At 69.8% G+C, this 23,464-nt stretch overlaps 2 protein-coding genes across 3 annotated transcripts in view; one reads left to right on the top strand and one right to left on the bottom strand.

The window, feature by feature from the left end:
- Positions 1-8,195, bottom strand: part of CSTB (cystatin B) — a 449,713-nt gene extending 441,518 nt beyond the window's left edge. Inside the window, exon 1 of the mRNA XM_049104612.1 lies at positions 8,190-8,195. The gene's annotated coding sequence lies outside the window, so the exon portion shown is untranslated. The remainder of the gene's footprint in view (positions 1-8,189) is intronic.
- Positions 1-22,267, top strand: PFKL (phosphofructokinase, liver type). 2 transcript variants are annotated; one of them, XM_025462130.3, is made up of 22 exons: positions 1-159; positions 4,568-4,641; positions 7,580-7,657; positions 9,479-9,668; positions 10,265-10,430; positions 10,761-10,805; positions 10,994-11,102; positions 12,809-12,904; positions 13,597-13,689; positions 14,294-14,419; positions 15,150-15,214; positions 15,809-15,872; positions 17,103-17,249; positions 17,557-17,627; positions 17,959-18,046; positions 18,615-18,767; positions 19,884-20,048; positions 20,382-20,443; positions 20,584-20,695; positions 21,329-21,428; positions 21,523-21,628; positions 21,846-22,267. In XM_025462130.3, exons 1-22 carry the CDS (start codon positions 75-77, stop codon positions 21,991-21,993), a joined length of 2,343 nt encoding a protein of 780 aa, XP_025317915.1. In that variant the 5' UTR covers positions 1-74; the 3' UTR covers positions 21,994-22,267. The 2 variants fall into 2 exon arrangements, with proteins under 2 accessions (XP_025317915.1, XP_025317916.1); XM_025462131.3 differs by lacking the exon at positions 1-159 and adding an exon at positions 642-738.
- The last annotated feature ends 1,197 nt before the right edge of the window (positions 22,268-23,464 follow it).

The raw sequence follows: 23,464 nt of genomic DNA on the forward strand, positions 1-23,464 counted from the left end.
GGCGCGGGGCGGGGCGGTCCCGGCGACAGTGCGCGGCCCCGGCGGGAGCGAGCGCGGCCCGTGTCGGCGCCGCCATGGCCACGGTGGACCTGGAGAAGCTGCGGATGTCCGGGGCCGGCAAGGCCATCGGCGTGCTGACCAGCGGCGGCGACGCGCAAGGTGCGCGGGGGGCGGGGGGCGTCGGCCTGTCCCCGGGGCCCTCGGGGCGCGACCCGGTCCCGCCCCCGCCCCGCGCCCGCGCCCGAGCTGCCCGCGGACGTGCCGCCCGCCACGGCCTCCTCGCCCCGCCCCGCCCGCCCCGCCCGCCCGCCCCCCCCAGGGCCGGGGGCCCGCTCTTCCTGGTTCCCACGCGCGACCTGGGGCCGCGGTGCCTCCCGCCGCATCCGGGCTGGCGGGGCTGGGCCCTCGGCTTGGAGGCCTGGGGGAGGACGCTGGCTGGGCTCGGGGCCTCCTGGAGCGCGACCCGTCCTCCCGGTGGCCTGCTCCCTGGCGCCCCGCAGCCCGGCCCGCAGCCTGGGCTCGCCCTGACGGCTGCTCTCCGGGGCCTCTGGCCTGGGCTGGCCCGTGCGCCCCTGCCCTGCCGCAGCAGCTCGGCCACCCGCACACCCCGAGCCCCAGGGCGCCTGGGCCGCTGCAGGGGTGGCTGCCCCGCTGGGATGGGCGTCCGCCTCGCCCCGTCCGATCCATCGGGAAATGCAGGCACACATCCCTGCTTCCCCATTCCGGAGCAGAGAGGAGGTGGGAGGGAGAGGCTTTCAGCAGCCCGGGAGGGCAGAGACAACTAGCCTCCGTCTGTCCGTCTGTCTGCAGCTGCGGGGGGCCTTCTGGCTCCGGCGGGCTGGCAGGGAGCTGGCAGGCAGCGTGCCCTGCTGCACGTCCGCAGTCCGCGGCCCCGGTGGCGGGAGCACTTGTTGCCTGTGGGCTGGGCAGTGGCGGCTCCCCGGCAGGCAGCGCCGAGGTGGGCAGCCCTGGAGGGCGGCCTCGGGGAAGGATGATGCCTGGACGGTGGGGATCGTGCCCAGGTGTGGGAGGATAGACGCCTCCTCCCTTGGTCCCACAGACTCAGGGTCTCCACCCAGGCTCCCGCGTGCACAAGGAGCAGCAGCACCTGAGCGGGGCTGAGAAGGTGGAGTGGCACTCATTTAGGGACGGGCGCAAAGCCTGCGGATGGTGTGACCCTGCCCCTCTCCTGGCACAGGCGAAGCAGAGGGTGGCCGAGGGGTCAGGGCGGAAGGGGCTCTGGCGGTGAGGGTGCTGCCAGCCTGCCCGGGGGACCAGGTGAGAGCGCAGCCTGTCTGAGCTGTCGGTGCACCTGCTGGCCGCCCCCGGCCGCCCGCCACATGCCTTTCCTCGCTTCCTGAGACCGGCGGCCTCTGCTTCCCTCCCGTGTGCTCTCTGTCTTGTAGACGGGTAACCTACGGTTCTGGTTGGAGCAACCACGGAGGGCGACTCCACAGGTTCTGAGTTTAGGGTTCGGGCCGATGCTGGAAGGAAAATGCAGGGGCCAGCCGTTATCCTGGGGAGAATGGGCCTTTCTGGGGTGTAATCCCCGAAAGCAGTCCGTGGGTGCTTGCCCTCTTGCCAGCTCTGCCCCCACGATCTGGCTCCAGAGGGCGGGTTCTCAGCTTAGGGGGCCCTGCTGCCTTCCAAATAAAGGCTGAGCTCATAGGGACCTGATGGCACGCTGCGTGCCCTGGAGCATGGGGACCCTGGTGGGCACGGCCCGCGCCCATGCTGACTCCTGCATTTGTTGGAATGCGCGAATCCCAGCCAGCCTCAGGCGGGAGCAGACCTGACCAGGCTCGGGCTTGACCCAAGCGCTTGCCCGGGGCGCGGTTCCCCTTCTGTAAACAGGGGAGGGGACGGAGCATCCTCTGCAGGCTCGGGCCTCAGGCTTCCTGCCAGCTCATTGTGGGAAGGCAGCAGGGGGGTACTTTGTGCAGAAGTACCTAGAAGGCTATAGACTGGCGCCGCTTGCCCACGGCTCCCACCCTGCAGTCTCACCCCCAGGAGGTGTCCCTCTCTGCCCCCCACCCGCCTCCTTCTCCCAGAGACAGGTGTGGACCTGGGTGTCCTGTCTCTGCAGGCGTGGACCCCGCTAGCTCCCCACCCCACGACCTGGCATCAGTCCCAGCCGGGCTCCCAGCCTACAATTAGAGTTGTCCCTCCGAGCCCAGTGTCACCGCATGGCCACCACTTTCTCACACATTTGTTTTTCTGGGAGCTGATGAAGAAAGGTCATGTGAGACACAGACGCCTGGACTTCAGACAGTAGTTCACTGGTGTCTCTGTGGCCCATGGGAGGGTCGGGGGTCCTGGGTCCTGGGTCAGTCTGGGAGGCCGCAGCTGCTCTCCTGCCTGCTTTTCTGACCCCCCCGGGGCTTGGGGCTTGGGGCTGCCGCCTAGGATTTATTTGGAGAAGGAAAAGCAGATTAAAGGACCGTTAAAAGGCTTTTTTAAGAAGCAGCTTACAGTGAGGCGTATGGGAGAGCTAGCCCTCGGGCCGCGTCTCCGTGGCAGCTGGCACAGTCCTGTTGTGAAAGTCTCTCGCTGTCACATAACGGGGTCCCCGGCAAGCCCACCTGCGGGCTGCTGAGATGATGTGACCCCAGGGCTGGCCTGCCCAGGGGGCACCGAGGAGACCTGATCAGACATGGGCCTGGGTCCCTGGCCACTGCCCTCCCCTCCGCCTGCCCCCACTCGTGGCCTCTGTCCTCACCTCCTGGGCCAGGGTGGGGCTTGGACCTTGACCCTGCGGTGGACCCAGAGATACCAGAAAGTGGAAAGTCTGGGCTGGCCAGGGACTGGGGGCGGAGGGGAGGGGGTGCAGGAAGCTTTGCGGGTGGGTCGGGAGACATTTATGATTTCTTTAGAAATAGGATTTTCTTGCTGAAGTCAGGAGTATAAGCTGCAAGTGTGGCCAGGTCAGGTCCCGGCTGGCCTCTGTGCTCTGTCCCTGTGACATCTGGGTGCTCCTGCCCCTGGACCTCAGACAGCAGGACCCGGGGCTCCCTGTGCCCAGGAGGAGTCGGGGTACCTCCTGCTGCTGCCCTCACCCACTGGGGCTCCAGCAGGTCCCTCCCCTCCGCTGGGACCTGGGCGTCTCCCCTGTGGAACGGGGCATGGTAGCAAAGGCACCACGCCCCCTCCTGGGAGCCTGTGCCCTGAGCCTGTGTGTGGGAGACGCTCTGTCTGCTGGGCTCCTCCTACGTGCTCCCTGCAGCCCTGGTTGTGACCTGCTCTGTCCCCCTGGGCCCTGCCTTCCAGGCTGCAGACCTGGGGAGACCCGTGTAACCAGGGTAGAGGGGCAGAGTCCTCACGTTGGGGCCACCGTGTGGAGCACACGCCGTGAGGCACCCCGGGACCCATGCGCTGCTGCCCGCACTGGAGCCCATAGGCCCTGCCTGCCTCCCCCAGCTCGGGGGGACCCGAGGGCAGCGGCTCCAGGGCCTCGGCCGCGCCTGATGTTTGCAGGGGCCTCCTCTGGGGACAAGCTCCGAAGCTTGGGACAGAGCCCAGGATGCGCGAGTGCGCTCCCAGCAAGGCAGGCAGGAGGAGCAGGCGGTGGTCCTCTGGGGGAGACCAGCCTGGGGCGCCTCTGTGGTCTGGCCCCCCGCCCGGCGTCAGCAGGTAGCCCCAGCGTGCCTGACCCGATGTGTGCCCCTGCTGGGTGCCCCTGCACCCGCAGCTCTGCCCCCTGGCCTGGGGGCGCTTGCTCCCCGGGCCGGGCCCCATCCCGCCGTCGGAGAGCAGCCGGGCACCTCCGGGCACCTTCGTGCGGGTGCACGTCCTGAGCGCCCACTGCCTGCCGCTCCCGAGGGCGGGGCCTCACGGGGACACCTGGCCTCTGGGGGCCTCGGCGGCCACAGGAAGGGGCTGAGGTTCCTGTGGGCGTGGAGCATTCCCGTGTGCTGTGCCTCCTCCCACCCGCGCACGCGCTGGTCTTTGCGGTGGGGGAGGGGCAGCTGCCCGGCCGGGCCCCCGGCTGGGCGACAGGGAGGAGGGTGCCCTGCTGGAGGCTGGGGGCCCTGTTGGCCGTGGGCTGGAGGGCAGGAGCCGGAGCGCGCCTGGCTGCACTGCCCGGGCTGCCAGGCGCCCCAGTCGATGCTGGCCCTGGGGCACCCTGGGGGCACCGTCCTCTCCTGTGTCACGGTGCCCCGCCCCCCCCCGCCCAGGGCGTGGGGCAGGGGTGGGGGTGCTCCCGGCCTCGGGGCGGGTGGGCACCGCCCTCAGAGTGCTCCCTGAGCTCCCTGGTCCTCATCGCCCAGGCGGGGTCTGGCCTGTGGGGCAGGAGGGTGGGGGCTCCGCTGAGCACCCGGGGGTGGCCGAGGCCAGGCAGGGTCGAGCATTTGCACACCCCTGGTGCCCGCGCGGGCACAGCCGCATCCGGCCGGCTTCTGTAACCGCGTGCGCAGAGCCAGGTGGCCCTGCCGGGGTCCGCCCCGCCTGACCGGGCTCCCCGGGCTTGGACCTCGAGCCCCCGGCTTGGGGCCCCGAGGTGCAGGGCGATGGTCCCGGGCCCGCCCCGCGCGCTCCACTGATGGCTGCTGCCCTCACCCCCTCGCAGGAATGAACGCGGCCGTCAGAGCTGTGACGCGCATGGGCATTTACGTGGGAGCCAAGGTCTTCCTCATCTACGAGGTAAGGCGGCTGGTCACCGGGCCAGCGCGGTGCGGAGGGGGGAGGGTGGACACCTGGCCGCGGTCCTGGTTCAGAGAGCAGGGGTGGGGATGGGCGGCCCGGCCCTGGGGTGTGGGTGGGGAGCCCTCCCTGGGTGTCTGTGGGGTGGGCCTTGAGGTGCAGGGCGGAGGGGAGCTGTGGCCCCTGGAGGCCCGGGACCTCACCCTTGCCCGGGGTTCTCCCCGCCCCATCCTGGGGCCCCAGCCCTCCCGCACCCCTTGGCAGGCCCAGGGCGCACGGGGCAGGCTCTGAGTACCCGGAGGAGCTACGGGGCCAGATGGCCCTCTTGTTCCGGCTGTGCCCCCCCCGCCGTGGTGCCCCCCCAACCGTGCCCCCAGCCCCGTCCCTGTGTCACATTCGAGGCTGACCCTCCAGCCTCGGTTCCCGGGCCCACACCCAGCTCCAGCCGCAGGCTTGAGGGATCCCCTGGGCCTGGTGGCCTTGGGCTCGGCTGTTACTTTGTTTCCACTTCTTACCTAGACTGTAGGGACCCAGGCTGCTCGGCTTTCCCCACTCCCTCGGTCCTGCCCCGGCCCTTCACCCCTGCCCTTCACCTGCCCCCTTCACCCTGCCCCTTCTCCTCCCCTGCCCCTTCACCCTGCACCTTCACCCCTGCCCCTTCACCCTGCACCTTCACCCTACTTCTTCACCCCTGCCCCTTCACCCTGCCACTTCACCCCTTTCCTTCACCCCGGCCTCACTCTGACCCTTCACCCTGGCCTCATCTGGGCCTGTCTGTGCCCAATCTTTGGCTGCAGGAGGATGTCTGAGTAAATGAAAGAGCGAGCAGATGTGCAGCCCCCCATCCCCTGAACCACATGGGGCTCTAGACCCTCAGACCGGGCTTGGATAGGGGGATGTGGCAAAGCTGATGTCTCAGAGTCTCAGGAGCAGGGCATGTGGGGCCCATGCCTGATAACGCCCATCCCCCTTCTAGAACCTTCTGGGGGTCAGGGGGAGTGTCTCCAGGGACAAGCACCATTCACACAGGGCGGGGTGGGTCCTAGCCTGGGCTCCCTGAGTGTGTACAGGTGACAGGTGTGTCCCCTATGTCCCTGACCGTGATCTGTTCCTTCTGTGAAGTGGGGAAGTCAGGGCACAGAAGCCATTGCAACACAGTGAGCGAAAGCGCTTTCCCCAGTGCGGACACCCAGAAGGTCGGGAAGCGGGTCTGCTGTCACTGAGCTCAGAGGTGACCCAGGGAGCTGCCATAGGGCTGGGCCTGCGTGGGGGTGGGGGCAGGATGACAAAAAGTGGGTAGAGGCAGGCATGGACACTCTAGAAGTTTCCAAGGCTAGGAGAGGAGAGGAGTCCAGTCTGGCAGACTGGACTCCAGCCAAGCTGCCCGGCTGCGTCCGGATCTCCAGGGATGCTGGGTGTGCACTGGGGCAGGGGCCGGGCCGCCGTGGTGCGCGTGCTCTGTACCCAGTCCTGGGCTGCTGAGGCCTGAGTGCTGCCTGGCCGGGTTGCTTGCTCTGGGCGCTGTCTGCTGGGGGTCTACACCACTGGGGGTCTTCACTGTTGGAGGTCTACACTGCTGGAGGTCTACACCACTGGAGGTGTCCACTGCTAGGGGTCTAGCACATTGTTTTTCGGGCGTTTTGGTGCCTGGGTTGGGGGGAGGGATCGGCTTCCGTCCTAATGGCAGAAAGCGCCGGAGGGAGATGTGGAGGGAGGAAGTGGCCTGGTGGTCCCTCAGACCGGGGTCCCGGTGCCCCTGTGGCCCCAGGCACCCTTGCTCTGCTTCCTGGCAGGGCGGCACCTGCTCCCTCCTCCACGGGAGTGGGAGCACTTGCCCTGCCCGCCCCAGCGCCTCGCTGCCCGGGACCCTGTGGGCCCAGGTGATGGACCGAGGGTGAACTGGCCCGAGGGGAGGAAGCACGCAGGGGGTTGGGGAGCAGATATCCAGAGCCAGGCCGGGCTCCGGCCCCAGGTAGGACAGTGGCTGTTCACGGCTTCCCTGGAGGTGCTGGGAGGGCTGCAGGGAGGCGGCGGCCTTGGTCCTCTCCGCGCAGTGCTGCTGGGTCTTCTCGCGGGCACCCTCTCTCGGGCACTACTTACAAGGGCACCTGCCCCATACCCGGAGGGGAAGAGCCCTGCAGTTAGGAAGGGGGTAGGCCGCTGGGCGAGACTCTGGAACCCGCCTCCTCCCGGAGGCCCTGCAGGTGGCTGGCGGCCTGGGTCCCAGGGAAGCAGCGTGCGGTCATCAGGGGAATTCAAGGGAGAGCCACCTGCCGGGACCGACGCTCGGCTCCTGGGAAGCAGAGGGCGGCCCAGCGCTGCGGGGCGAGCGCCCAGGAGTCCCGGCCGTGTTGCCGGCTGGTGAGGAGGTGGCCATGAGCACGTCAGGTTCACGCTCCCAAGTCCCCACGTTCAGGCCTGTCCACGGACACGTGTGACCCCCAAATGTGCGTTGGCACCAACAAGCACGCGTCCCTGCACGTGGCTGACGTCCAGCCAGTGCCCGTAGGAGGCAGGACGGCAGCTTCCTCTGCAGGGACCATCCTGGGTGGAGGGCTGCTCACCGCGGGGCCGGTTGTGGGGTGACCTGGTGCGCGGCGGGGCTCGGGAGCTCACCCAGGGGCCGCCCATCCAGGGGCCACCCCCCCAGGGCCCACTCGCCAGCCTTTGGCGCGTGTTAATGCCGTCTGTGCCGCAGCAGGGCTTCTGGAAGGGCCAGCTGGGTGCCCCGGGCCTCTCCCTCTGATAGCCTGTGACCGCTGGCCAACCCCAGCTTTGTCACCCAAGGCCCTGGGTGCAGGGGAGCCTCGGCGGTCAGGACCCTGGGGTCTGCTCCCCCCCTGGCTAGGGTTAGGGCGGAACTTCGGGTGTGCAGCTCCCCCCAACACCCCCGGCGGGGCTGGGGGCCCCTGGCTCACGCCGTCCCCTCTGGTTTCAGGGCTATGAGGGTCTCGTGGAAGGAGGTGAGAACATCAAGCAGGCCAACTGGCTCAGCGTCTCCAACATCATCCAGCTGGTAAGGGCTGCGGCGGGGTGGCCCCTTCTGCCATGAGCACGCGTGTACACACACACACACACACACACGCATAAGCACGCACACGCACACAGAAGTGCACACGTCCACTGTCCTGCAGCGGGTGGGCTCAGGCTGACCGGGGTCACGGGGACCTGGTGGTCCCAGGATGTCTCTGCTAGAAGTGTCCACTCCTGGTTTTCAGCAAGGGGTGGGAGGGGTCAAGACCTTTGGGGAACCGTGTACCGCACTTCCCCGTGGCCCCTGCAGCCTCCACCTGGTCTTCCCCGCGGTCCTCATTCTGAGCTTCCCAGGGGCCGAGGCCGCGGGCGAGCAGGCGTCTTTCCCCGGCTTGCTCACAGAGGATGGGGACGGACACCCTGCTCAGGCCGCGGGTTCTTGGAGAGGCGCTCTGTGACCCTTGTGCACCACAGCGCCAGGTCGCGTGGGCACGTGCCACCTGTTTATCCCGGCCATCAGCCGATGTCCTCTTTGTTCAAGTGGCCGGTCATGGTTGTAAGCCACGCATGGGTCAGCGGGAGCGCTGGGGGGCCAGCTGGACCCTGGTGCCCGGGCACTGCCGACCCCTCCTGCCCCATCCCCTCCTGCCCAGGACGGGCGTTTCTGCTGGACCCGCTCCCCCAGGTGCCAGCTTGCTGTCCCTGATCTGGTCAGTCCACTGGGGCGTGGCTGAGCCTCGCTCTTGGGCTTCATTGGACACCCCCAGCCCCGCCGTGCCCGTGGTCACCTCCTTGTCCCTCAGCCCAGGGTCTAGGGAAGGTGTCTTCAGGCCTCAGGCCCTGATCTGGCCATTTGCTGTGGCCCCGGGTCTGGGTGGCTGTGGCCTCCCTGTTCTGAGTGAGCAGCCCCAGGGACGGGGCTTTAGGCCGAGTCCTGAGCCAGGCTGTGAAGCAGCGTCAAGTGGTCATGGAGGGGCCTGGGAAGAGCTGCTGTCTGGGGAGGAGCAGGGAGCCCGGAGCATGGACGCAGGAGGGAGTGGGAGGGGAAGAGGGACAGGAGGGGACAGGGGCAGGAGGGGATGGGGGGACAGAGGGAGCAGGAGGAAACAGGGCAGGAGGGGACGGGATGGAGGGTGCAGGAGAGAAGGGGCAGGAGGGGACAGAGGGGATGGGGACAGGGGACGGGATCGGGTACAGAGGGGACAGGGGACGGGGTACAGAGGGGGCAGGAAGGGACAGAGGGGTTGGGGCACAGAGGGACAGGAGGGGCAGGAGGGGGCAGGAGGGAGAAGAGGGACAGGAGGGGCTCCTGGGAGGAAAGCCGAGCATTTCCAGGAGGAGCCCTGGGAGGCTCCGTCCATCCCGCCGGGGCGGGGGTGGGCAGCCGGGAGGACGAGGCCATGCCCCCGGGCGGTGCCGCCGTCCCACCCCTTCAGGTCCGGGCGCAGCCTGGTGGGTCTCAGGATCTCAGGGTCTCGTGACCAGGGGCGGGGAGCGTCCTGGGGGAGCCCGGCCGAGCTGGAAGGGCCACGTGGCTGCAGGTGTGTTCCCCTCGCGGGGCTCTGGGCACTGGCGGCCGCCTGTGTGTGCGCGTGTGCTTGTCTGTACGCACGCGTGTCTGTGTGCACGCGTGTGCCCAGGTCAGATTCCAGAGCCCTCTCCCTCCGCGTCCTAGTTGGAACCTCCCGAGCCTGAGCCGCGGCCGTTCCCCCGGGCTCCGGGCTCCGGGCTCCGTGCAAGGACGAGGCCCCGGGAGGGGGCGCCCCGTCCAGGCTTCCAGGGAAGCCCCGCCTCTGCTCTCGGGGTCTGCGCCCCGCGGTGCCCCAGGGCTGTGTGCAGGGCGGCGCCTGTGTGCTCCGTGCAGGGCGGCACCGTCATCGGCAGCGCGCGCTGTAAGGCCTTCACCACCCGGGAGGGACGCCTGGCGGCGGCCTACAACCTGGTGCAGCGCGGCATCACCAACCTGTGCGTCATCGGCGGGGACGGCAGCCTGACGGGCGCCGACATCTTCCGCAGCGAGTGGGGCAGCCTGCTGGAGGAGCTGGTGGCGGCAGGTGGGTGGGGGCCCAGGGCGGCGGGTGCTGGGGTGCTGGGGGTCGGGGCCAGGGGGCCAGGCAGGGCGAGGGCAGCACGCGGGAGGCGCCGGGCTGGGCCCAAGGTCAGGGCCACCCCGGCCTCTCCTGGAGCCTTAGGTGGGCTCGGCCCCTGGGGAGGGTGTCAGTGTTTGAGCCCAGGGCGCCCGGGGACACAGCGTCAGGGCTAGCGTCCCTGCTCCTGGTGGCGGCCGGCAGTCCCCGGACGGCATCCTACACCGTGTGGGCGTGTCTGGTCTGTCTTGGTTCCCGGGCGGGGGTGACCTCATCACCTGCAGACGGAGGCCCCGAGGTTGCCAGTTGGAAGTGACCTCTTGGGGTTCAGTTTGGTGGCCCTCGTGGGGACCCGGACAGGAGGGGTGTGCCCAGGGCTCCTGGGGGGGTCTCTTGGGCCTGCATCGGTGGTTCAGCCGCCTCAACCCTTGCCGCGGGACCCGGGGACGAGGGCGGGCTGGGGGGCGCTCTGAGCCTGGGACCCGCTGGGACCACAGTCTCGGGCGCCGGGGCGCCGAGGGAGCGGGGCGGGCCGGGGGGCTCAGGGCTGGCCGCCCGCCCAGGCAGGATCTCGGAGAGCACGGCGCAGACCTACTCGCACCTGAGCATCGTGGGGCTGGTGGGCTCCATCGACAACGACTTCTGCGGCACCGACATGACCATCGGCACGGACTCGGCCCTGCACCGCATCATGGAGGTCATCGACGCCATCACCACCACCGCCCAGAGGTGAGCCAGGCCTGGGGCCCCGGGGCAGGGGTGCGTCCGCCGGGGGCGCCCAGGCTACGGCCAGGTCAGGCCAGGTCAGTGGCCTGCAGCCGGCGAACAGATCAGGGGAAACGGCCCGACGGTGGGGTGCGATGGCCTCGTAGGCAGGGACCCGGCTGTCCCGGGGCTGGACGGCTGTCCGGGGACCCTCTCTGTCCCGGGCGTTTCCCTGGCAGGGCTGGGGCCCGGACAGCAGGCGCAGCTCCCGTGCCCCGAGGCTGTTTGGGGTGCCGGGCCGTGGGGTCCATCCACCGGGTGCAGCGCTGAGCCCCCCACCCTGTCTGTCCACAGCCACCAGAGGACCTTCGTGCTGGAGGTGATGGGACGGCACTGCGGGTAAGGGGCATGGCGGGGGGGCCGTTGGGGAGCAGGGGTGGGGGCAGCACCTCCCGGTGCCCGGAGCGCAGCAGGTGCTGACTTCCTGCTGGAGGAATGAGCTGGGCGGGGCGCGTCCCGTCTGGGGGCTGGACTGGCTGCCGGTGACCGGTGACCGCCTGTGGCCCGCCGCTGGGCTGCTCCTCCAGGTACCTGGCCCTGGTGTCCGCCCTGGCCTCGGGGGCCGACTGGCTCTTCATCCCCGAGGCGCCCCCCGAGGACGGCTGGGAGAACTTCATGTGCGAGAGGCTCGGAGAGGTGCGTGCGGAGGGTCTTCCTGGGAGGTCCTGCCGCAGCAGGTGCCCCGGAGCGCGTCCTGGGGCCCGGGAGGCCGAGGAGGGTGCTCGGGGACGCTGACCTGGGCGGGGGCGGGAGCGGGTCATGCTGGCTTCCTGGGGGCCGTGGCCACTGAGTCTGCGCCAGGGGAGGTGGCCTTTGGAAGACGGGTGGATGGCACGTGGGGCAGTGACCCCAGGGGAGGAGGCCCCCCGTGGGACTGGGGAGGCAGCTGGGGGCTGAGGCCTTGTCCGGGGGCGGCCGGGGCGTTGGGGACGCTGGCTCTGGCCCCCTCAGGGTGGAGCAGGGTGCTGGGGCAGGTCGGCCCTCGGCCGGGCCTGGTTCCTTGGTGGACAGGGGGCGGTGCTGGGACTGAGGGCCACCCCCGGACTGGGGGGCTGTGGTCCGGATCTGAGATTGTGCCCCGATGTTCACACACAGGCCAGCCTGTGCCCGCAGGGTGAGCACCCAGGCCACCCGGGGCTCGGCCCGTCCCTCGGTTCTGAAGCCCTGGGGGTCAGCACGCGGGCCCTCGCTGCTCTGAGGGACAGACATCCCCTGGCGCTCTGTCCCCGTCCTCCTGCAAGGCCAAGGGCAGGGCCGGGTGGGGCTGGCCGGGCGCCCACGTCCTGTCCTTGGGGCGAGTCCTGTCCTTCTGTGAGGGCTTCGTGGCCTTGACCGCGTGGAGCAGGGCCGTGTGGCGTCCCTGGCTGACCTGGCCTTGGCTCGGCCGCTGTGCGCTCGGGGCCGTTCTGGAAGCGGCCTGCACTCGGGGTTGGTCCTTCCCTGCTCTGTGTCAGCCTCAGGCCCTCCCTCGGCTTCCCCGAGCCTCCAAGGCCCCACCCGTGAGGCGCAGATGTAACCCACCCCCCCCCCGCCCACCTCCTGCTCTTCCGCTCCCCCGCAGCCCTGGCTCTGGCTGTCGCACCTCACCTGCACCAGCGTCACCTCCTCCAGGCAGCCCTCCACTCCCGCTCCTCCTCCTCCTGCGCTGGGGCTCACGGGGGCTGCTCTGGGAGTCTTCCTCTCTAGGTTCTTTGGGTGCTGTGGGGCACACAGGGGGCTTACGGGCCAGAGTGAACGTTCTGAATATCTTTGAAGCACGTGACTGGGAAGTGCTTTCCCCAGGGAACTTTGGATTTGTGGTGTTGAGCCCCAGCCTGGGCTGGCGCAGGGTGTTGTGGGTCCCTTCGGTGCCACCTTTGATCCTCTGCAGCCTGGGGAGGGGAGGGGGTGTCGCTCTAGGGGTGTGGGGGGTCCAGGAAGCCCTGGCTGGTGGCCCGCACCGTGAGGTCACAGGCTCGAGGTGACCTCGGTGTCCCAGGTTAGCGCTGGCAGGGTTGGCTCGGGGACCTAGGTCGAGGGTCCCTCTGCCCCTCGGTCCCCGCTGGCAGCCCCAAGTCCTGGGGAGGCTGCAGGGCCACGTGCTCCCCTTCCTGACTGCTCCCCGCCTGCTCCAGTGCCTGCACTGCCTGCTTGGTTCCTGGGGTGCTGGCCCCCTGCTCCCTCCAGAGCCTCTGCAGCCCCCTCCCCACCCCGGAGGGCAGCGGGGCCCCTGTGGGCTCATCTTGGTCCACCCCCCCGCCTGCCCGTGTAGACCGTGGGCCTCGGGGGAGGACGTGGGTGGTGGCGTGTCCAGGGCAGGTGCCTGCAGGCTGGCGGCCGAGCCCGGGGCTTCTCTGACCTAGACTCGGAGCAGGGGGTCCCGACTGAACATCATCATCATCGCGGAGGGCGCCATCGACCGCAACGGGAAGCCCATCTCGTCCCGCTACGTGAAGGACGTGAGTTTTGGGCAGGGGCTGGGTCCCACGGGATGGGTGGGGCCTCGGGGCAGGCACCCCTTTATCTGCAGTCCCCACGTGCTCTTGCTGGGGCCCCTGGACAGCAGCTCCCGGAGGGTGCTTCCTCGCTCCCGGTGATAGCCAGACGCGGGGTGGGCGGGGGTGGGCCGGGGGCTCCCCGAGAAGGCTGGCCCCACAGGCCCAGCGCAGGCCCCACCTCACCCCAGGACCGGGCCCGCCCCGGGGGCCCCCCGCTAGCCCCCACCCAGGGCAGGACGCTCAGCTGAGGAACCGACTCCGTGGAGTGTTCCCCTGCGACCTCCGCCTGGGGCCCCGGGCCCTGCCCTCCCGATACCCTCTCCTTGGCCGCCCGTCCTGTCCCTGTGTCCCCGGTCGGGAACCGGCCCATCCATGGTGTCTGCCGGGGGGCCCAGAGCCACGGGGCCCGGTGCAGCCTGACTGAGGCACTAAGGGCCCGGCTGGGCTGCGGGGACGCCCCCACACAAGTGCCCCACGTGCCCACACGGCTGCGCACACGGGGAAAGGCCACGCTCTCTCACTGTGGGCGTGAGTCCCGAGCTGGCTGTGCGGGGACCCCAGGGGTGACAGCCGACATCCCTGAGAACCAGGGTGAGGGGCCCGTGGGGTGGGCGCTGAACCCAGGTCCCCCCCGACTCTCTCCCAACGAGCAGCTGGTGGTCCAGAGGCTGGGCTTCGACACGCGTGTGACCGTGCTGGGCCACGTGCAGAGGGGAGGGACCCCTTCGGCATTTGACCGCATCCTGGTAGGTGGGGCCTGGCTCTGGGCCTGGGTGTCGGGGTGGGTGAGCGTGGTGGGCGCTCCCTCGCTGCGGCCCCTCCGTGTCCCCGTGGGTGGGAGACGCAGCCCGGGGTCCTGTGTCTCGCGACGCACCCGTCCCCACGCTCCACAGTCAGCGCCGGGCTCCAGGCCCCCCGGTGAGGTCTCCAGGGGAGGACGGTGCACAGAGGGCCGGGCCCTGCGGCTCAGCCTTCCGGGTCTGACAGTCCGGTGCTTCCGAGTCCCGCACCCCAGCTCTCAGGGGCCCGGCGTTCGCGGAAGACCCCAGAGATGGTCTCCAGCCTGCACCTGCTGCCGTGGGGCTGGGACCGTGGTGGCCACGTGCCCCCGGGGTGCGGGGCTGTTGTGAGTGGTGGTCACGTGACGTCCTTTCTGGTGCCACCTGTTCTAGAAGCTTCGACCCGCATGTGCGCGTGTCGGGGGGACGGCTCTGAGAGCTGAGGGTGAGGGGTCGTCGGGTGCGTGGTGTGGGGGCTGGCCCAGCGTGGCCCCAGAGCCGAAGGGTCACGTGCCCACTGGCTCGGGTGGGCGGCTCCTGCTCGACACCCGCCCGCCCCCTCCCTGCTCAGAGCAGCAAGATGGGCATGGAGGCCGTCATGGCGCTGCTGGAGGCCACAGCGGACACGCAGGCCTGCGTGGTCAGCCTCTCGGGGAACCAGTCCGTGCGGCTGCCCCTCATGGAGTGTGTGCAGGTGGTAAGTTCCAGGCCTGCAGGCGGGCCAGGTGGGGCTCCCGGGAGAGGGCCCCCGGCTCTGCGGCCCCCTCCCTCCAGGGCCTCCTCGGGGCCCCACCCAGCAGGCGGGCTGCACCGGCCCCTCCCCGCCCCGTCGCCCTTGGGGTCCTGCTGCTCCTCTGTTACCGGTGGCCCCCTCCTGTCGTGGCCTCCGGGTACCCGAGGCCCCCAGTCCTCTGGGTGGGGAGGGACGAGCCCCGAGGGGTGGGAGCTGCGGGGACACATGGCTTCCTGGAGCCGTCGGCCCTGGACTGACCTTGCAGGCTGGGCAGGGTGGGGTGTTTGGGGTAGGATGGTGGGGGGCGAGTGGGTGGCCAGGGCCACCGTGTAACTCAGCAGACGTGGGCAGACACTCGGCAAGGCTGGAGCGGGGCCCGTGCTGGGGAGGGGCGTGGGGGCGTGGGGGTCCGGCCTCCCTGGGACCCCTCCTTGGGAGAGGCCTCGGGTCCGACCTCTGCTGCGGGGCTGGGCCCGGACTCCTCTGGTCCCCAGGCCCTGGCGGGGCCCCATGGAGCTGGGGGGGGGTGGGCCCGCTGGGGAAGCCCGGGCGGCCCGCTTGCTGTCAGCCAGCCCCCCGGATCGCCGGCCTGGCAGTGACCGCGGCGGGGCGGGTGGGGGACAGGCCCGCCGCGTCGGGTGGCCGCCGTGCGTGTGCACCAGGCCTCCTGCAGCGTTTCCTTGTTTCCCTGAAGACCAAGGAGGTGCAGAAGGCCATGGACGAGAAGCGGTTCGACGAGGCCATCCAGCTCCGCGGCAGGTGAGGGCCTGGCGGGGCCTGGCGGGGCCTGGCGCTGGAGCGGCCGTCTGCTCGGCGGGCCCGCCGGAGACGCCGTGTGGCCCTGGCCCGCGGGACCTGCACGCCTTGGGACGTGGAGCTGCACGTCTTCCCGCTGAGTGTGTGTGGCCAAGCCGGGGGAAGCGAGCGGCAGGAACGGGGCTCGGCGGTCCCTGCAGCTGGACGGCAGGCAGGAGCTGCCACGAGGGGCGAGGGGAGAGGGCGGCCTGGCTGGGGGCTGGGGCGGGGCGTCCACAGGAGGCCGCGGTGGGGCAGGTCCAGAGGGGCGGGGAGGCGGGGGGCCAGACCCGCAGCTCCGATTTCCGTCGCCGTGCCTCCCGCCTGCTCCGAGCCGCCCACCCCACAGGCTGGTTGCAGGGATGTGGCGCCCCGGCCTCGCCGAGAGGGGTGTGCGGACCGCGCGTGGTGCAGGGCTCCTCCGCCACCCAGCGATGCTGCCCGGCCGGGCTGGTATCCACAGGGGCAGGGTGGCGGCCTGCGGCTTCTGCGTGGCCGAGCTATGGGGCTGGGGCTGGGGCTGGGGGCTGCATGATGCATGACCCGCTTCCTTTCCAGGAGCTTTGAGAACAACTGGAACATTTACAAGCTGCTTGCACACCAGAAGGTCTCCAAGGAGAAGGTGAGGTGGTGTGAGCCGCAGGACCCCTGGGTCCCTGTCACCTCCGCCTCCACCTTGAGCCTGTCCCTGCTGCCAGGGGCTGCCCGCCCTGGGGCCGCCCGCCCACGGGGTCGGGGTCTGCCCGGGAAGCGGGGAGCTCCGAGCGCCCTCCTGTCTGGGGGCTGAGCTGTGGGCTGAGAGGTGCAGCTTTGCTTGACCAGCGGGTCCCCAACGGCCAGCGTCTGGGCCTGGAGGTGACCTTGGCTGCTTGCTTATTAGCAAATGACTAAAGGCAATTAAGTCGGGCCTGCGGATTTAAGTCACGACAGAGCGGTTCTAGTGCTTACGAAACATTCTAAAATAGCTAAAAGCCTTGCGAAACGGGCTTTCTTCAAGATAAGGATGACGGCAGGACTTGTTCCCGGAACCCTGGGGACGAGGAAGGGTCCCGTTGAGACCATCCTGGGTCTCCGTTCGTCCCAGGAGCTGGTCAGGCACGGGGCGCATCCCCGGACCAGTGGCGTGGTCTCTGTCCCCTCCAGGGACCGCTGGGCCGTGACCCTGTCTGGGGCGGCAGGGCTGTGTTGCCAGGACCCCCCAGGGCCGCGCTGCCAGGGCGGAGCTGCTGGCCGGGGACATGTGGCCTCGAGGTGCCCAGGACGCAGCTGCCCAGTGAGGGCTCCGGGGACACAGCCTGGACGCCGGTGTGACAGCCCACGGGGCGTTTCTTAGGTTGATTCCTGGTCAAGGTGACCTTTCAGTTCGTGGGGTTAGACCAACCCTGGGACCCACACTGGCATCACCTGCCGCTTTTTGCACCTTGTTAACGTGGCTCCTAGAGAACCTCTGTGACATCCGTGGCCCCCGTCGCTGTGCAGCCGTGCCGCTCGCTAAGCGCTTGGGACGCTGGCTGCCCTGAGCCCAGAGCGTGGGGTGATGGCTGGAAGCTTCCAGACGGGCGCCGAGTCTGGCCCAAAGCCGCCCCGCTGCGGCCACCAGCTGTGCTCGGCTGAGAGCGACCACGGTCCTGCTGATGCCTTTGGCTGAGGCCCCGGGCTCGCTCCTGGCTCCTGTGGGTCCTTGCCAGAAGCTCGTGGAGGCGAAGGACACACGTGCGTCCTTCCCAGGGGAGTCCACTCGCTGGACGGCGTGCAGGCGGCCACGGGCCCCGGGCCCCCTCGTGCCGTCCTCGTGGCTCCGCGGTTCATCCCCAGCCCCGTGCTCACGTTCCTGTCTCCCTTGTCTCTCAAGACCAACTTCTCCCTGGCCATCCTGAACGTGGGGGCCCCGGCGGCTGGCATGAACGCGGCCGTGCGCTCGGCGGTGCGGTCGGGCATCTCCCAGGGCCACACGGTGTACGTCGTACACGACGGCTTCGAGGGTCTGGCCAAGGGTCAGGTGGGTGCGGCCGCGCTGGCGCGTGGGGCCGGGGCTCGCTGGGTCTGTATCACCCACCCCCGGCTCGCTTGCTTACGGGGACCGGGGGGCTCGCGGCACGAGGTCACGGGCAGTGGCCGAGGTCAGGTGGGCGGAGAAGACGGGTCAGAGGCCCTGGGGAAGGGGTGAGCGCCCCTGCTGAGCTGCAGCGTGCCGCGGGCCGCCTGCCAGTCTCTGGCCCCTCCCGGCCGTGCCCTCCCCGAGTAGCGAGGAGGAGTGGCTGCGAGCCCCCCGCCTGCCCCTGAGGCTGCACCCCCACCCCCCACAGGTACAAGAGGTGAGTTGGCACGACGTGGCTGGCTGGCTGGGCCGTGGCGGCTCCATGCTGGGGACGAAGAGGTGAGCTCCCGGCCACCGCGGGCCTCCGGGGCTAGAAACCTGTGGGCAGGCTCGGGAGGAGCAGGGGCTGCGAGGGGACACCTGCCCCCGTGGCCCTGGACCAGGGGCCACAGGTCCTCCGGCTGCCCCTTTGTGCCCGGGTGTCCCCCGTCCCCGCGGGGGCTCGGGCCTCTGCGCCCCGCTCTGGGCCCCGCGGGTCCCCCAGCGCTGAGGCTCTGCTTCCACCTCGGGAATCTCGGGACGGTGCCCGGGGCCCTCCCCGCGGGCAGATGCCGTGTGGCTGCGCGTCCCTGTGGCCTGGCCGCCAGTAACGTGGTTACGTCCCCCGCAGGACGCTGCCCAGGAGCTACATGGAGAAGATAGTGGACAACATTCGCACCTACAACATCCACGCCCTGCTGGTCATCGGGGGCTTTGAGGTGAGGGCCGCCGTGGGGCCCTGGGCGGGGCGGGGACGCCTGACAGTGTCTTCTGGGCCCGGGGCCGCGGAGGTGGCCCTGCTGGGGACCCCGTGTCAGGGATGTCCACGGGCCTGAGGGGCCGCGGGGTTCAGGGTAGGCCTCACAGTGTCTGTGGGTGCTGGTGACCGGGTGCTGGAGAGGAGGGGTGGGGTGGCAGGAAGGCGGGGAGATGGGGTGCTGCCCTCAGGAGCTCCTGGGGGGCAGCCTGCGGCGGAGAGCCCCACAGCCTCCTCCCCGTCCGTTCCTTCCCTGGTGCGGCTCCCGTTCTTGCCCAGCCCCCCGCCGCCCGCACCCCAGGCGGGGGTCCCTCCAGGGCGGGCGGGCCTCCTTCCTGTCCTCGTGGGAGCCCAGCCTCCCTGGCCCTGGCTGCCCGGCTCCCAGGTGGGCTCCCCGGGTCGTGGCCACGGGGGCGGGAGGCCCAGGCACGTGGCGGGTCCGTGGGGGCGATGTCCCCTGGCCCAGGAGCCCCCGCTCGCCGCCTCCTGCTCCCGTGGGCCGCCCTGAGCCCCCCCCGGTGCGCCCGCAGGCCTACGAGGGGGTGCTGCAGCTGGTGGAGGCGCGCGGCCGCTACGAGGAGCTCTGCATCGTCATGTGCGTCATCCCGGCCACCATCAGCAACAACGTGCCGGGCACCGACTTCAGTCTGGGCTCAGACACCGCCGTCAACGCCGCCATGGAGGTAGGACGCCGGGCCCCGGCAGGCCCCGGACCTGTGCAGGGGACGGTCACACGACGCGCGAGGGTGGGTGCCCAGGGGAAGCTGCCGTCGTCGGAGCAGGGCTGGCCCGGCCGTGGCTCTGTCCCCGTGCAGACCCCTCCCACCCCGTCTGCGGCCCCCCGACCCCCTTCCCCTGTGGGCTCAGCACCCCTGTGCCCGGGTCCTCGGGGGTCTCGGGCTGAACCCGAGCAGCTTCTCCACGATGCTGTGGGAAGAGAAAGATGCGAGTAGAACAGATGAGACGACAGGAGACCCCCCCCAACTGCCGACCCAGAGACCCCGTGAGCGTTCAGGGCTTTCCTTTGAACTCACCCGACCCGGCCTCTCGCCAGCACCACGCGCGGCCCTGTTTTCTCTGCCTCCACGACGGGAAGCCTGGTGTTCTGTTTAACCAGCGCTCGGATGGCTGCTGGCGTGGAACTGCTCTGTTTCTGGCTCACTTAAGGGTTTTATGGAAAAATACCTTTCTCTGTTTTTTGCCCATTTTTTTTTTGGTGAATTTTATTACTTGTAGGTGCTCTTGACATATGTAGGATATCGATCCTTTGGCAGACATTGGAGAATGGTTGTCTCTGACTTGGGGTTTCACCTTGTGGTTCAGACCCCAAAAACCAACTGGTCTTGTCTTTTCTCAGTTTTTTAATGTTCTAAATTTCTTTCCAGACTTCGAACTTTTTGGGTTAAAAGTATCCTGTGTCACATCCTTGTTGGCACCTGCAGAATATGAACTTCATGTGTCACCTGGTCCCCCCGGGACAGTGACCCTGCGGTGGCCAGAGTGTCACTTGCCCATTTACAGATGAGAAAAATTAAGGCCCCAGTGAGCCTCTTAGCCCATCCCTGGCCTGCACCCACCAGGCGCTGGTGACACCCCCATCCCCCTGGGCACACAGTGGCCCCAGTTGAGGACCCCGCTTTGCAGGGAGCCCATGGAGGGGGCTGTGATGCTCTGGGCAGGTGGGGGGCTGTCCTGGCCTCCAGCCCCTGCACAGGCGGCTCCGGGGAGAGACCTGGGTCCCTGGGTGCGGTGGCCGCCTGTGGCCCACAGGCAAGGCCCTGACCGCCCCTGTCCCCCAGAGCTGTGACCGCATCAAGCAGTCGGCGTCGGGCACCAAGCGCCGCGTGTTCATCGTGGAGACCATGGGCGGCTACTGTGGCTACCTGGCCACGGTGACCGGCATTGCTGTGGGGGCCGACGCCGCCTACGTCTTCGAGGACCCTTTCAACATCCAAGACCTGAAAGTGAGCCGAGCCCCCTGCCCTTCTCCTCTTGGGACACCTGGGAGCTGGCCTGGGGTGCAGGCCGAGGAGCCCTGTGGGCCGGGGGGTCCCTGCCTATGGGGTCCCAGCACGTGACCCCCGAGCCCCCTTCCCCACCCTGTGTCGCATCGTGGCTGCCATGGCCTCTGGCCCTCCCGCCACCAGCTCAGGCCTGCCCGTGGCCCCCGGGTCGCCTGGCTCCGGGGGGAGTCTGGGCTCCGTCCCACGCAGCAAGGGGCTGCTGCCGGGTACAGGGCTGGCGGCCGCCGATTCCGGCTCAGGCGCCTGGCTCAGCCGTGTCCCCCGTACCCGCAGGCCAACGTGGAGCACATGACCGAGAAGATGAAGACAGACATCCAGAGGGGCCTCGTGCTCCGGTGAGGCTGCGCGTGGGCCTGGGCCGGGCGGGAAGGGTCCCCCTGAGCCGCGGGAGCCTGGGGGGCAGGGGCGGGGGCTCAGCGTCCGGGACGAGACCCCAGCCGGCTCCGTCCCACCCAGGCCTCGTCCCTCCTTCCAGAAACGAGAAGTGCCACGAGCACTACACCACGGAGTTTCTGTATAACCTGTACTCCTCCGAGGGGAAGGGCGTCTTTGACTGTAGGACCAACGTTCTGGGCCACCTGCAGCAGGTACGGCGTGGGGAGCCCGGGTCCCCGCCCTCTGCCTCCATCTGCACCTGGGCCCGGGGGCCCGGGGGACATGGCAGGGTGAGAGCCCTCCCCCCTGCACGTCCTCAGGCGGCACCTGCCCGCGGTCACCCTGCCACCCCCCTCATGCCCACCTTGCACTCATCATCCCTCGGGACAGGTGAGCGGGGTGAGGCTCCTACCCTGCAGAGTCCTCAGCACTAGGAAGGGGCAGGGCTGGGACCCCTGCGGCCCCCTGCTCCCTGCCAGGTCCCCCCACCCAGTGGCCTCCTGGGCACCCTGCAGGGACCTGAGTGGTGCCGTTTCCCAGCCCTTCCGAGGGCTCCCCTCTCTGCGGGTGCTTGCTCATCCTGCCAGAGCCGGGGGCCCACGGGGGCCACCACGTGGATGGGCGGGCAGCCCACCACCCAGCCGCTGGAGGTTTGGGGTGGAGAAGGGCTGGGGAGCTGCAGGCAGAGGGAACAGATGCAGATGCGGGGGGCGGGAGGGGGTGGGGGTCACACGCTGCCTCAGGGTGCTCACCTGAGGTCGCGGGGTGGTCAGGCCGCCCGGCTCCTGGCAGCGCCCACCTGCCTCGGGCGGCAGCGAGCCCCCCTCACCCGCCTGTGTTTCCAGGGTGGGGCTCCGACCCCCTTTGACCGGAACTACGGCACGAAGCTGGGGGTGAAGGCGATGCTCTGGATGTCAGAGAAGCTGCGGGCCGTCTACCGCAACGGTGCGTGGTGGGGGGGTGGCCCTGGGCTGACCTCGCTCTCTGCCCTCTGCTGGGCCCTGGGGTCCGGGGCTGCCAACGAGCCCTGTGTCCACAGGCCGCGTGTTCGCCAACGCCCCCGATTCGGCCTGCGTGATCGGCCTGCAGAAGAAGGCGGTGGCCTTCAGCCCCGTCACCGAGCTCAAGGAGGTCACGGACTTTGAGTGAGTGCCTGTGAAGGGGGTGGGCTGCCCCGACCCTGCACGGCCGCCCGTCCCCGTCCCCGGGGCCGTCCCCGTGCCGCCCTCGCCCCGCCAGCCTGGGCCGAGCGCCCCCGACTGCAGGCCCCGGAGGGAGGGGACCGGACGCCCCCTCCAGGCCGCACTCCAGGGTTGTGTCGGGGCCCAGTGCCCGGCCCTGAGCCCGACCCCCCTGCGGCAGGCACCGCATGCCCCGGGAGCAGTGGTGGCTGAACCTGCGGCTCATGCTGAAGATGCTGGCGCACTACCGCATCAGCATGGCCGACTACGTGTCCGGGGAGCTGGAGCACGTCACCCGCCGCAGCCTCAGCATCGACAAGGGCTTCTGAAGCCGCGGCGCACCTGCCCCTCCCTCCCTGGGGCCTGCAGGCGGGCGGGGGCCACGGCCCTCTCCGTCTGGCTCCAGGGCCTCGCCCCTGCTGCCGCCGGGCTCCCCTCGGACAGAGCCCCCGGGCACCCACCTTCTGGCCCGGGGGAGGTGGGGACCCCTGTGCAGGGACACTTCCCCGTGGCCCTCGCTGTGACCTCCTTCTGTGTGCACTGGCCGCCGGGCAGAGCGGAGCTTGCCACCTTTTGTAGAAATAAAATCACCCTGACCGTGGAGAGACCAGTCTCTGGGCGGCAGGCCCCGTGGAACGTCCCAGGGAGGGCAGGGGGTGGTTGCCCCCACCGCGCACACGGGCCTGGCCTCCCCCAGTCTCAGGACCAGCCCCCTGACCGCCCTGGGACGTCTCAGACCCAAGACCTTGGGGGCAAGTGTCTGGGGTGAGCGGACACCCCGGGAGACCCTGGTAGGGGGTGGGCGATGGGGGGAGGCCGTCAGAAACAGCACCGGGAGCCGAGGGCCAGTCCACCGCCACTTCTGGGGTTGGCGAGGAGCCTTGCTCTGCAGTGTGGTCCCGGCACCAGGGTCCCCAGGACGTGCTGAGCCTCAGGGGGGACCCCAACCCTCCTGAGCTCACTGCACAGTCCACTTCTGTTCCCACCGCGGTGACTGGGCGCTCCGTCCAGGGCGGCTCCAGGCCTGTGCTCCTGCCTGTGGCACCTGCGGAGGCTCGGGGGAGGCTCGGGGACTCATGGGGTTTTGTGGGGAGCCCCTGGCCTTGGGGGCTCCTGCGTGGTTTCTTCTGGTGGGGCCAAGGGACCTGGTGGGGGTCCTCTGTTCCTCCAGCTGCCTTCACGTCCCCAAGACCTTGGCAGGGTGCCTTAGTCACTCGAGGGAGCAGCAGCCTGGTGGGGGCCCGGGCACCATGCCCTCCTTGCTGTGTGGGTGGTCCTGGGGCAGGCTAAGGAGGGGACAGCTCCCCGAGGGGACGGTCCCAAGTGGCTTGAGAGGCCAGGAACAAGTTTCTGGGTCCCGGAAACCTGAGCGTGCACGTGTGTGCATGCACGTGTGTGTACACGTGAGTGCACGCGTGTCCTTGTGCGTGAGTGGGGACACCGGAGCTCAGGGGTGGGGACTCCTGGAGTCCCCTGGCTGCAGCAGAAACCCTCCAGCATCCGGCTAGCGTCCAGCCCGCCTTGAGCACACAGCCACTCGGCCCAGCGTGCTCCGTGCTGACCCCGCCCCCTGGCCAGCTCCCCAGGGCACCCGGGGCGGCCTGGGGAAGGGGCAGGGGAGCCGCGGAGCTGGACTTTCTGGGGCTTTCTTCCTGGTTTTGCCTGGACGTGCGGCGTCTGGAGATGCTGTGGCGCAGGCGCCCAGTAACACGTCAGCAGGGACAGGGCCTGGCCTCTGCCTCCCGCGCTCGCCCTCCATGGCCGGGGCGGTGGGGCGCGGGCTGTGGCGCTCGGGCCTCT

Source organism: Canis lupus, chromosome 31 (genome assembly GCF_003254725.2).
Source record: "Canis lupus dingo isolate Sandy chromosome 31, ASM325472v2, whole genome shotgun sequence".
NCBI classification, from domain to species: domain Eukaryota; kingdom Metazoa; phylum Chordata; class Mammalia; order Carnivora; family Canidae; genus Canis; species Canis lupus.